Here is a 13,905-nt window from a genome sequence, read left to right as displayed (position 1 = left end):
TATAGTAGTTATATTCTTGTACATAGGAGGCAGTATTATAGTAGTTATAATCTTATACATAGGAGCAGTATTATAGTAGTTATATTCTTGTACATAGGAGGCAGTATTATAGTAGTTATATTCTTGTACGTAGGGGGCAATAATATAGTAGTTATATTCTTGTACATAGGAGGCAGTATTACAGTAGTTATATTGTGGTAAATGGGGGGCTTCTGGCTTGTAGCCGTGAGACTGCTAGCTGTATTCTTAGGAGAGGTAACCAAACAGAAACCAATATTCTACATTCCACTTACATAGCAGGAAATCAGCAGTGCTCTCTTCAAGAAGGGAGCAGCCACATCCCACATGTTCCTGGAGTGTTCAGAAGATGAGTCCCTAATGGTCAGAAACAAGGAGAGGTTACTATGGAACGTGGAGTCTATGAACTCTGAAAACACATGGTGAGCGAAACAGAGCAAATCCCCCTAAAGTGAATACAACTCCAATAAACGGAAGTTGTAAGTTTCATATTTATATATGAATCTGGAAAAGCTTGGTGACAACCAATTTGGCCACCACTACAGCTTCCATGAAAACCAGCTTTCCTATCACAGCAAATCTGCAAGTTTGCTATAGTGTGACAAGCCATATAGGACCTGTAATAATATCACTAGTATCCATATTAGTGATAATAAATGTTTACAGTAAAGAATGTTAATTAGTCAGTAACATATGTGTTCTCAGTATCAAAGAGCCTACTTCTGTACAAGGAAGTGCAGCGACTTCATCCCAATAAAATACCCAAACTCCTCATCTGACATACCTTAGAAACCTCCTCAGACACAAGATCTGGAGATCATACACCACACAGACCCCAAACACTGTGATACCCGTTTCCTTCACCAGCATGGCGCAGGTCCCCAGCAACAAACTGAGCAGCAGGAGGAGGGGAGAAGTAGTACCAGGGAAACAATCCAGGGGAGGATTCACCTCCACACTCCTAGATGAAAACACAAACACTATTAGAAACATTATATTTTATTATATAGAGGCAGTATTACAGTAGTTATGTTCTTGTACATATGATGCAGTATTACAGTAGTTATATTCTTGCACATAGAATCCAGTATTATAGTAGTTATATTCTTGCACATAGAATCCAGTATTATAGTAGTTATATTCTTGCACATAGAATCCAGTATTATAGTAGTTATATTCTTGTACATAGAGGCAGTATTATATTAGTTACAGGTGAAACTCAAAAAATTTGAATATCATGCAAAAGTCCATTTATTTCAGTAATGCAAATTAAAAGGAATTTCATTAATGCAGCCTAAAATTAGAATTTTGTGAAAAGATTCAATATTCTAGGCTCAAAGTGTCACACTCTAGTCAGCTAATTACCGTAATCCATATCCCCTGAGCAAAGGGGACCTGAGTGTCACAGCCAGACAGCTGAGAAGCGCTCACAGGAGCTTCTCAGATCCTCCTCCTTGAATTTCTTTGTTTTGGTTTAGTTTCTCATCTCGTTAGTCTATCTCAGCTGTCATGCATTTGGACTGATCGCTACCCTTTAAGTTCCTCCCCATAATGCAGTAGTGTGCGGCTGATACAACTTCCTGGAGTGTGTGCATGCTGTTCCCAGTTCCCAGTCCTCAGTCGTCTGCAAGATAAGTGCTGTTTATGTATTTATGATTTTGTCTTTTCTGGATCCAGGTGACCCTGACTCCCTCCGTGTCAGTGTAGGGAGCCGGTGGTCGTGTCCCTTCACTATTGTAGGGTCTTCAGGTAATAGATAGCCGAGGAACGTGGATATGCGGCCATCCACCTTTGGGGTGTTCGCATAGGCTGAGCAGTGAGGGAGAGCGGCAGGTCTATTGCAGGGGTCTCCCTTTGTTCTTTAGTTGTGGATCCAGAGAGACATTGTTTATATGGTATTGTCTTGTTTCCTGTACACCATCCGTGACATTATCAGCCGCCAAAACCGTCTCAAGCATGGATCCGGTTTCACTTTTGGCTGAACGCCTCCAGGGTCTTTCATTGGAGGTAGCTGATCTCCGTAGGATTTTTTCTCAGTTTCAAGTGACCGGTTCAGCTTGCGTTCATGGAGTTTGTGCTGAGCCCAAGATCTCGCTCCCGGATACGTTCTCTGGGGGTAGTGAGAATTTTGTGCGTTTTAAAGAGGCTTGCAAACTCCATTTTCGCCTTCTTCCCCATTCTTCTGGTGATGAAGAACGGAGGGTGGGGATCATTGTATCGCTGCTCAGGGGTAACGCTCAGTCTTGGGCCTTTTCGCTACCGGAGGGGGCACGGCCCCTCCGCTCAGTGGATGAATTCTTTTTAGCCCTGGGTCAGATATATGATGATCCGGATCGTATTGCTCTGGCTGAGTCTAGACTACGTCTGTTATGCCAGGGTAAACAATCCGCAGAGATATACTGCTCAGAATTTCGGAGATGGGCAGCTGATACTGGTTGGAATGATGCTGCACTCCGAAGTCAATTTTGCCATGGTCTTTCAGAGGGATTGAAAGATGCATTTTCCTTTCATGAGAGGCCTATCTCCTTGGACTCTGCTATGTCTCAGGCCGTTCGTATTGACAGGCGTCTTAGAGAGAGACGAGAGATCTCTCCTTCCTGTCCTACTCAGTCTCGGAACAGTGCAGCGGTCTCATTCTGTGCGCAGGAGTCTCAGTCGCTGTCAGCCCCTTCTGAGCAGGAGCCCATGCAGCTGGGGTTGATTGCCTCTGACAATAGAAGATTCAGCCCGCATGGGAGGGTTTGTTTTTGTTGTGGAGGTATAAATCATTTGGCAAATGTTTGTCCCTCTAGGAGATTCAGGCAGTTTTCTGGGAGTATTAAAGAGACAAAAAGGAAAAAATCTTTTAAAAATGTTCCGTCTGTTACTATTGGCAGGGTTGAGGCGGAAATTGAAGGTTTTCCGTTTGCTTGTAGTTCCCGTTTTGTCCTGCCTGGCGCTAGAGAGCAAGAGCATTTTTTGTGAGATTTTTGTGGAAAGTGGAGCAGCTGTCAACCTCATTGATAATCAATTTGCAATAACTCATGGTTTCCAGGTATGCACTTTGGGAAAGGATATTCCTGTTTTTGCTATTGATTCAGCTCCACTTTCTCAGAAATCATTAAAGGGCATAGTTCACAATATCCGTTTAATTGTGAGTGATGCTCATGTTGAGGATGTGTCATGTTTCGTCCTTAGCGGTTTGCCTACTCCTCTAGTGTTGGGGCTACCCTGGCTCACTAAACATAACCCCACCATTGATTGGCAAGCGAGGCAAATAAATGGTTGGAGTGACTTTTGCAGAGAGAATTGCCTCATAACATCTGTTTCTGAGGTTTCTACTAAGACTGTACCACCTTTCCTCTCTGAATTTTTGGATGTCTTCTCTGAGAGTGGAGTTCAGGGTTTACCTCCGCACAGGGAGTATGATTGCCCTATTAATCTCATCCCAGGCGCCAAGCTGCCTAAATCTCGTTTATACAATCTCTCCCAACCTGAGAGGGTCGCTATGCGGGCTTATATCTCTGAGAGTTTGAGAAAAGGACACATACGACCCTCGAAGTCACCTGTTGCCGCTGGTTTTTTCTTTGTTAAGAAAAAAGATGGTTCTTTAAGACCTTGTCTGGATTTCAGGGAGCTGAACAGTATCACTATTCGTGATCCTTATCCGCTTCCTCTGATCCCGGACCTGTTTAACCAGGTTGTTGGGGCTAAAGTCTTTTCCAAATTAGACCTAAGAGGGGCATACAACCTGGTTAGGGTCAGAGAAGGAGACGAATGGAAGACGGCTTTCAATACCCCTGAGGGCCATTTTGAGAATTTGGTTATGCCTTTTGGTTTGATGAATGCCCCAGCAGTTTTTCAGCATTTCGTCAACAGCATTTTTTATCATTTAATGGGTAAATTTGTATTAGTGTATTTGGATGACATTTTGATTTTTTCTCCTGATTTCAAGACTCATAAGGAACACTTACGTCAGGTCTTGCTCATTCTGCGGGAGAATAAATTATATGCGAAACTGGAAAAATGTGTGTTTGCGGTTCCAGAAATCCAATTTCTGGGGTTTCTTGTCTCCGCTTCTGGTTTTCGCATGGACCCCGAGAAGGTCCGCGCTGTGCTTGAGTGGGAGCTTCCTGAGAACCAGAAGGCGCTGATGCGTTTTTTGGGCTTTGCCAATTATTACAGGAAATTTATTTTGAATTATTCCTCTGTTGTTAAACCACTCACTGATATGACCAGAAAGGGGGTAGATTTTTCTTCCTGGTCGGTAGAGGCGCGTAAGGCCTTTTCTAATATCAAGGAGAGTTTTGCTTCTGCTCCCATCCTAGTACAACCTGATATTTCGTTACACTTCATAGTTGAGGTTGATGCTTCTGAGGTAGGGGTGGGTGCGGTCTTGTCTCAGGGTTCCTCTCCTGCCAAATGGCAACCGTGTGCCTTTTTCTCAATGAAACTCTCCTCCGCAGAGAGAAATTATGATGTGGGAGATAGGGAATTGTTGGCTTTTGAGGAATGGCGCCATTGGCTAGAGGGAGCCAGACACCTTATTACCGTGTTTACTGACCATAAAAATCTGGCCTATTTGGAGTCAGCCAAGCGTCTGAACCCGAGACAAGCCAGATGGTCTTTGTTCTTTTCAAGGTTTAATTTTGTTGTTACGTTCCGCCCTGGGGTTAAGAATGTGAAGGCAGATGCCCTGTCACGTTGTTTTCCGGGAGGTGGGAATTTTGAAGACCCGGGTCCCATTTTGGCTGAAGGTGTGGTGGTCTCTGCTCTTTTTCCTGAATTGGAGGCAGAGGTGCAGGCAGCCCAGTCAGAAGCTCCTGATCTTTGTCCTCCTGGGAGGTTGTTTGTGCCTCTCGCTTTGAGACACAAGATTTTTAAAGAACACCACGACACGGTCCTTGCTGGGCACCCGGGGGCAAGAGCCACACTGGATCTCATCGCTCGGAGATTCTGGTGGCCTGCGCTTCGTAAGTCGGTTGAGGGTTTTGTGGCAGCTTGCGAGACTTGCGCTCGTGCCAAGGTCCCTCATTCACGGCCATCAGGTCCTCTCCTTCCTTTGCCCATTCCTTCCCGTCCTTGGACACATCTGTCCATGGACTTCATAACGGACTTGCCTCGTTCCTCGGGGAAGTCTGTGATTCTGGTGGTGGTGGACCGTTTTAGCAAAATGGTGCATTTTATCCCTTTCCCTGGTTTGCCCAATGCTAAGACGCTGGCGCAGGCATTTATTGACCACATTGTCAAATTGCATGGGATTCCTTCAGACATAGTCTCTGATAGGGGCACGCAGTTTGTTTCCAGATTCTGGAAGGCTTTCTGTTCTCGCTTGGGGGTTCGGTTGTCATTCTCTTCTGCTTTCCATCCGCAGTCGAATGGCCAGACAGAGCGCGTCAATCAGAATCTGGAGACATATCTGGGCTGTTTTGTGGCGGAGAATCAGGAGGATTGGTGTTCTTTTTTGTCCCTTGCTGAGTTTGCTTTAAATAACCGTCGTCAGGAGTCCTCTGATAAGTCACCATTTTTTGGTGCATATGGGTTCCATCCGCAGTTTGGGACTTTCTCGGGAGAGGGCTCTTCTGGTTTGCCTGATGAGGACAGATTCTCCTCGTCTTTGTCATCTATTTGGCAAAAGATTCAGGATAATCTAAAGAGCATGAGTGAGAGATATAAGCGTGTGGCGGATAAGAGACGTGTGCCTGGTCCGGACCTGAATGTTGGTGATCTGGTGTGGTTGTCTACCAAGAATATCAAATTGAAGGTTCCCTCCTGGAAGTTGGGTCCTAGGTTTATTGGGCCTTACAAGATCCTGTCTGTCATCAATCCTGTTGCCTACCGTCTTGATCTTCCTCAGACTTGGAAGATCCATAATGTTTTTCATAAGTTCTTATTGAAACCTTATGTTCAACCTATTGTACCCTCGCCTTTGCCTCCTCCTCCGATTATGGTTGATGGAAATCTTGAATTTCAGGTCTCTAGGATTGTGGATTCTCGTCTTGTCCGCGGTTCCCTCCAGTACCTCGTTCATTGGGAGGGTTATGGTCCTGAGGAGAGGATGTGGGTCCCAGTGACGGACATTAAGGCCTCTCGTCTCATCAGGGCTTTCCATAGGTCCCATCCTGAGAAGGTGGGCTCTGAGTGTCCAGAGTCCACTCCTAGAGGGAGGAGTACTGTCACAGCCAGACAGCTGAGAAGCGCTCACAGGAGCTTCTCAGATCCTCCTCCTTGAATTTCTTTGTTTTGGTTTAGTTTCTCATCTCGTTAGTCTATCTCAGCTGTCATGCAGTTGGACTGATCGCTACCCTTTAAGTTCCTCCCCATAATGCAGTAGTGTGCGGCTGATACAACTTCCTGGAGTGTGTGTGCATGCTGTTCCCAGTTCCCATTTCCCAGTCCTCAGTCGTCAGTCGTCTGCAAGATAAGTGCTGTTTATATATTTATGATTTTGTCTTTTCTGGATCCAGGTGACCCTGACTCCCTCCGTGTCAGTGTAGGGAGCCGGTGGTCGTGTCCCTTCACTATTGTAGGGTCTTCAGGTAATAGATAGCCGAGGAACGTGGATATGCGGCCATCCACCTTTGGGGTGTTCGCATAGGCTGAGCAGTGAGGGAGAGCGGCAGGTCTATTGCAGGGGTCTCCCTTTGTTCCTTAGTTGTGGATCCAGAGAGACATTGTTTATATGGTATTGTCTTGTTTCCTGTACACCATCCGTGACACTGAGATTGTAACTTTGGGGTTTTATAATCTGTAAGCCATAATCATCCAAATTATTACAAAGGCTTGAAATATCTCGCTTTGCATGTAATGAGTCCATCTCATATGTTAGTTTCACCTTTTAAGTTGCAATATTGAAATAATGAACTTTTCACTATATTCAAATTTTTCGAGTTTCACCTGTTTATTCTTGTACATAGAAGCCAGTATTATAGTAGTTATATTCTTGTACATATGGGGCAGAATTATAGTAGTTATATTCTTGTACATAGGAGGCAGTATTATAGTAGTTATATTTGTGTACATAGGAGCAGTATTATAGTAGTTATATTCTTGTACATAGGGGGCAGAATTATAATAGTTATATTCTTCTACATAGGATCCAATATTATAGTAGTTACATTTGTGTACATAGGGGGCAGTATTATAGTAGTTATATTCTTGTACATAGGAGGCAGTATTATAGTAGTTATATTCTTGTACATATGGGGCAGAATTATAGTAGTTATATTCTTGTACATAGGAGGCAGTGTTATAGTAGTTATATTTGTGTACATAGGAGCAGTATTATAGTAGTTATATTCTTGTACATAGGGGGCAGAATTATAATAGTTATATTCTTCTACATAGGATCCAATATTATAGTAGTTACATTTGTGTACATAGGGGGCAGTATTATAGTAGTTATATTCTTGTACATAGGAGCAGTATTATAGTAGTTCTATTCTTGTACATAGGAGGAAGTATTATAGTAGTTATATTCTTGTACATAGGAGGCAGTATTATAATAGTTATATTCTTGTACACAGGAGGCAGTATTATAGTAGTTACATTCTTGTACATAGGAGGCAGTATTATAGTAGTTATATTCTTGTACATAGGAGGCAGTATTATAGTAGTTATATTGTTGTACACAACAGGCAGTATCATAGTAGTTATATTGTTGTACATAGCAGGCAGTATTATAGTAGTTATATTCTTGTACATATCAGGCGGTATTATAGTAGTTATATTCTTGTACATAGCAGGCAGTATTAGGGTCCATTCACACGTCTGTAAGTGTTTTGCGGATCCGCAAATTGCGGATCCGCAAAACACGGACACCTGCAATGTGCGATCCGCAATTTGCGGATCCGCACATCACAGACACTATAATAGAAAATGCCTTTTCTGGTCCGCAATTGCGGACAAGAATAGGACATGTTCCATTTTTTCCAGGAACGAAATTGCGGATCCCGAAAAAACGGATGCGGATCCCGAAAAAACGGATGCGGATCCAGGAAATGTGGATTTGCATCCGTTCCAGCCCCATTGAAAGTGAATGGGTCCGCAAATTGCGGAACGAATGCGGACCCAAATTACGGACGTGTGAATGGACCCTTATAGTAGTTATATTGTTGTACATAGCAGGCAGTATTATAATAGTTATATTCTTGTACATAGGAGGAAGTATTATAGTAGTTATATTGTTGTACATAGGAGGCAGTATTATAATAATTATATTCTTGTACATAGGAGGAAGTATTATAGTAGTTATATTGTTGTACATAGCAGGCAGTATTATAGTAGTTATATTGTTGTACATAGCAGGCAGTATTATAATAGTTATATTCTTGTACACAGGAGGCAGTATTATAGTAGTTATATTCTTGTACACAGGAGACAGTATTATAGTAGTTATATTCTTGTACATAGCAGGCGGTATTATAATAGTTATATTCTTGTACATAGGAGGAAGTATTATAGTAGTTATATTCTTGTACATAGGAGGAAGTATTATAGTAGTTATATTGTTGTACATGGGAGGCAGTATTATAATAGTTATATTCTTGTACGTAGGAGGAAGTATTATAGTAGTTATATTGTTGTACATAGCAGGCAGTGTTACAGAAGTTACATAATATTACTGTGCAGACAGAGCACAAAGGAATGTTCTCTGGAGAAGCCATACCTTATATAACAGAGGAATGCCAATAAGAAAAGTAAACATGACATGACGTCTGCTCTCCCAACAATACCCGCCACCTGCATAAAACAAAAAAAATATTTATGATGATGTTACATTTTTATCTCTATTGTATTACTGCAGTTTACAAGCAATATACATCACCATTCAGGAGTCTGGTAAAGCTGGGTGACAACCACCGTGGGATCAGTAATGATGACATTATTTGTTACCCATCTTTTCCAGAAACAGTTATAATGAAGTAATGATTATAGAGAGCTGCCTGTACTTACGGCCTCTGTGTGAACAGGGTGTACAGCAAAGAGCAGGGCAGAGGCCACTGCTTGCTTTCTGTCCTCGAACACGATGGTGCTGCAGATATACCCCAGCAGAGCGCTCACTATAGAGTGTAACACCACATTCACTGCATGGAAATATAAAGGCTCCAGGCCGGTCCAGTACACATTTACTCTGGGGAAATGATACAAAGAAAAGTTCTCAGCTATTGGACAATGAATGTGCACTATGGCTCGCCTGCTATGTGACGGTCAAATGTCAATCTATCAGAAATTAAAGGGGTTTTCTGTGAAGCCACATATCAATTAGACTTGACTGGCAGGGACCTGGCTGCCGACACCTCCAACAGTGCACTGGAATATGGATGAAAACCATTTGGCAAAATTCATCATGATGGCAGGCTGGCAGCTAAGGGGGCAGGGCTGATACAAGGGACAGGGCTTCATATTACTTCTCTACCATTGCATTGAGAGCAGTGGGGGAGAGCACACCCGCTGCGATGCGTCATATCCGCAAATGGATACAGTTGTGAGACCTAAGTGGGCATCTGCTTTAGGTAGGACAATTCCCTTCTCTCTTTGGCAATGCATTTGGAGACAAATGCTGCAGGTACTTCCATTTTCACATTACATAAGGAGACCCAGTCTAAGATATTGATGATTTGGTATCACATCATGTTAGGCTGAGCCTTCCGCTTCCCTCTGCAGCAGAATGTCCTACTGCTCTCTAATAGCGGTCCACAGCTCGCCCATCTGTTCTGGACTTCCATATGATTTTTCAGGATTCCGGCAGGCAGTTCCGTCGCTGCAACTGCCTGCCGGATCCGGAAACCCTGACGCAAATGGATGGCATTTGTCAGACGGATCCGGATCCGTCTGACAAATGCATTGAAATACCGGATCCGTCTCTCTGGTGTCATCTGGAAAAACGGATCCAGTATTTATTTATTTTTGCACTTTTAAAGGTCTGCGCATACGCAGACTGGAAAACTAGATCCGTTTGGCCGGAACACTTAATGCCGGATCCGGCACTAATGCATTTCAATGGAAATTAATGCTGGATCCGGCATTCCGGCAAGTGTTCAGGATTTTTGGCCAGAGAAAAAAACCGCAGCATTCTGCTGTATTTTCTCCGGCCAAAAAATGTAAGAGGGACTGAACTGATGCATCCTGAACGGAATGCTCTCCATTCAGAATGCATTAGGATAAAACTGATCCGTTTTTTCCCGGTATTGAGCCCCTAGGACGGAACTCAATACCGGAAAACAAAAATGCTAGTGTGAAAGTTCCCTTATGACTTTGTTGACTAACACCTTGGATACATTTACTGGAACAGGGTAACCATGAGATAATTACTGGGATATTGGATGGATGGATCTGGGGAGATCACTAGACCATTACTGATATGTTGGTGTTGCTTCCCGCGGTATATCCTGTCCTTTTCAAGGGCATCATAAGAAATGAAAACAGTGCCGTGATGGTTTGCTGTGGGCGGCAAAGGCAGTTTTTCTTTTAGACAGTTTAATAAAACTTTCCCCAAGACGATAACAAATTTGCAGAGCTTTTCATTATGTACAGAAGGGCTTGCCTGGCGACCACTCCTCGTATGAGGAAGGAGTGAAGCAAGTGTCGGTTTTCTCAGGCTCGCACAGATGGCATCTTGTTACAGACTACCTGGAGTGTAAAACACAACTCCATGTTATCTGGAGGCCGAGTCAAGGACCACCACTGTCACTAACATACGATTATCGGTGGATGCCGTCTACAACTTAACACATTTATACTTCATGTCGGTGAAACGGCATAAATGGCAATTCCCTAAGAAGATTCTATCGGGAGAATCACTAAGAGGAAGCGTTTGGAAACTGGAGCAAAGACAATGGTAAAATGTGCTGTATAGGGAAGACTGTAATCAGTCAATGGCGCAGAAGACACTGATCAGAAATTATACAAAATATAGGAAAATATAAATCGCAATTCTGCAACCTAATGGCCTGCAGCCTGGCGTGAAACTACAAGTTCCAGCATGCACGCTGCTGATACTGCTGTTGTATATTGGAAATGATAGTTTCCCAAGAGAATGCAGGCCCCTGTGTTAGGGAATTGCTATTTATGCGATGCCATAATATACTCATAAGATCACTACTCCCCTCCTCTGCTATTATCACCTTGTGTATTAGCCCCAGTCATAGACCACAGTGCAGCCCAGAGGGGTAACTTGAAGCTCCGGTGCCCCCAATGAAAAATCTGCAATGGGGTCTTTCACTTACCATGTGCCATTTATAAGACTGGCAGTGGTGGGCTAGAGCCATCCTCCATAAGATGTTCTGGGCCAGCGAGCACTGGATTGTCTCCGACTGTACCGTCGTGCTGCCTGCAGAACGAGCCTGGCCAGGGGGGCTCGATCATTCCTTCAAAGCCTGAAGCCGAGTGTCAGCATGAGGAGCATCGGAAAGCTAAAATTATTTGCCTGGGGGTGTGGACAGATTTTACTGCAGGGGGCTCAGTGTGGGGCCATATTTAAGACTACTTTCACACTAGAGTTAAAGTTTTCCGGTATTAAGTTCCGTCATAGGGGCTCAATACCGGAAAGAAACGCTTCAGTTTTGTCCTAATGCATTCTGAATAGAAAGCAATCCATGCAGGATGCATCAGGATGTCTTCAGTTCAGTTCTCTTTTACGGTATTTGGCATGCTGCGGTATTTTCTCCGGCCAAAATTCCTGAACACTTGCCGGATCCGGAATTAATTTCCATTGAAATGTATTAATGCCGGATCCAGTACCAAGTGTTCCGGAAAAACGGATCCGGTTTCCCGGTCTGCGCATACCTTTAAATACCGGATCCATTTTTCCGGATGACACCGGAGAGACGGATCTGATATTGCAATGCATTTGTCAGACGGATCCGCATCCGGAAACCAATGATATCTGTTTGCATACAGATTTCCAGATCTGCCTGCCGGATTCTTCTAACTCTAGTGTGAAAGTACCCTAATTAGGGACACAGACAAATGATCAAATTTAATAAGAGGGCAGAGTGAGGGGGACATATTTAATCAGGGACACCAAGTGGAGACCATATATTATGCAGGGACACAGTTCAGGGGATTTTTTATACAGGGACACACAGTGGGGCACACATTTATTCAGAAGAATAGCACGGGGCATATTTTTATTCAAGGGCACAGTATTGGGAATATTTTATTGAGGGGGCACAGAGTGGGGCATAGTTTTCTTCAGAGAGCATTGTTCAGGAAATAGTTTTATTTAGGGGGCAAAGCATAGGCCATTATTTTCAAGGAAATATCGTCGTCATACACAGTAAAAGCAAAAATCTGAAGACATATGGACAGAGATGAATAGTGTCCAGAAGTTATCATGAGGGTCTGGACCAGATGGAAAGGAAAATACGTCAGTGAAGACGCCACCTATCAGTCACTGAAAGCCAATGTTTATTCTGCCTTTGACTGTCACTCATATGGTTTGCAGAGTGATGATGGGTAGTAGTATTCCTGATAATGAAACAACAACTCTCAGCATATTTTTACATGTTTAAAAAATTATATAGCTATATGTACTGAACTTTTTCTGGTGCTGTATTTATGGTATGAGCTGGTTTTATGTTGCACATTTGGCTGAGCTTCCATATTTATGTTATAAGCTTGGTTCTGGGGCTGTATTTATGTCATGATCTGGTTTTGGTGCTGTTTTTATATTATGAGCTTGGTGTTTATGTTATGAGCTCGGTTCTGGGGCTGTATTTGTGTTATGAGCTTTGTTACTGGTGCTATGTTTATGTTATAGGCTCGGTTCTGGGGCTGTATTTGTGTTATGAGCTTTGTTACTGGTGCTATGTTTATGTTATGAGCTCGGTTCTGGGGCTGTATTTGTGCTATGAGCTTTGTTACTTGTGCTATGTTTATGTTATGAGCTCGGTTCTGGGGCTGTATTTGTGCTATGAGCTTTGTTACTTGTGCTATGTTTATGTTATGAGCTCGGTTCTGGGGCTGTATTTGTGCTATGAGCTTTGTTACTGGTGCTATGTTTATGTTATAGGCTCGGTTCTGGGGCTGTATTTGTGCTATGAGCTTTGTTACTTGTGCTATGTTTATGTTATGAGCTCGGTTCTGGGGCTGTATTTGTGCTATGAGCTTTGTTACTTGTGCTGTGTTTATGTTATAGGCTCGGTTCTGGGGCTGTATTTGTGCTATGAGCTTTGTTACTTGTGCTATGTTTATGTTATAGGCTCGGTTCTGGGGCTGTATTTGTGCTATGAGCTTTGTTACTTGTGCTATGTTTATGTTATAGGCTCGGTTCTGGGGCTGTATTTGTGCTATGAGCTTTGTTACTTGTGCTGTGTTTATGTTATAGGCTCGGTTCTGGGGCTGTATTTGTGCTATGAGCTTTGTTACTTGTGCTGTGTTTATGTTATAGGCTCGGTTCTGGGGCTGTATTTGTGCTATGAGCTTTGTTACTTGTGCTATGTTTATGTTATAGGCTCGGTTCTGGGGCTGTATTTGTGCTATGAGCTTTGTTACTTGTGCTATGTTTATGTTATAGGCTCGGTTCTGGGGCTGTATTTGTGCTATGAGCTTTGTTACTTGTGCTATGTTTATGTTATGAGCTCGGTTCTGGGGCTGTATTTGTGCTATGAGCTTTGTTACTTGTGCTATGTTTATGTTATAGGCTCGGTTCTGGGGCTGTATTTGTGCTATGAGCTTTGTTACTTGTGCTATGTTTATGTTATAGGCTCGGTTCTGGGGCTGTATTTGTGCTATGAGCTTTGTTACTTGTGCTATGTTTATGTTATGAGCTCGGTTCTGGGGCTGTATTTGTGCTATGAGCTTTGTTACTTGTGCTATGTTTATGTTATGAGCTCGGTTCTGGGGCTGTATTTGTGCTATGAGCTTTGTTACCGGTGCTATGTTTATGTTATAGGCTCGGTTCTG

General features: G+C 43.1%; 1 protein-coding gene across 1 annotated transcript in view; it reads right to left on the bottom strand.

Moving 5' to 3' along the window:
- The window catches only part of TMTC1 (transmembrane O-mannosyltransferase targeting cadherins 1), a 49,309-nt gene that overhangs the window by 27,549 nt on the left and 7,855 nt on the right, over positions 1-13,905 (bottom strand). The window contains exons 3-6 of the mRNA XM_040436091.1: positions 8,953-9,130; positions 8,666-8,739; positions 803-979; positions 294-375 (exon numbers count right to left, since the gene is read on the bottom strand). Of these exons, the coding sequence (XP_040292025.1) occupies positions 294-375; positions 803-979; positions 8,666-8,739; positions 8,953-9,130 (511 nt within the window). The remainder of the gene's footprint in view (positions 1-293; positions 376-802; positions 980-8,665; positions 8,740-8,952; positions 9,131-13,905) is intronic.

The sequence above is a fragment of the Bufo bufo genome, chromosome 1 (assembly GCF_905171765.1).
Source record: "Bufo bufo chromosome 1, aBufBuf1.1, whole genome shotgun sequence".
In the NCBI taxonomy this organism is placed as follows: Eukaryota; Metazoa; Chordata; class Amphibia; order Anura; family Bufonidae; genus Bufo; species Bufo bufo.
Note: the sequence above shows the minus strand (reverse complement) of the source record. Positions and strands in the feature narration are given on the sequence as shown.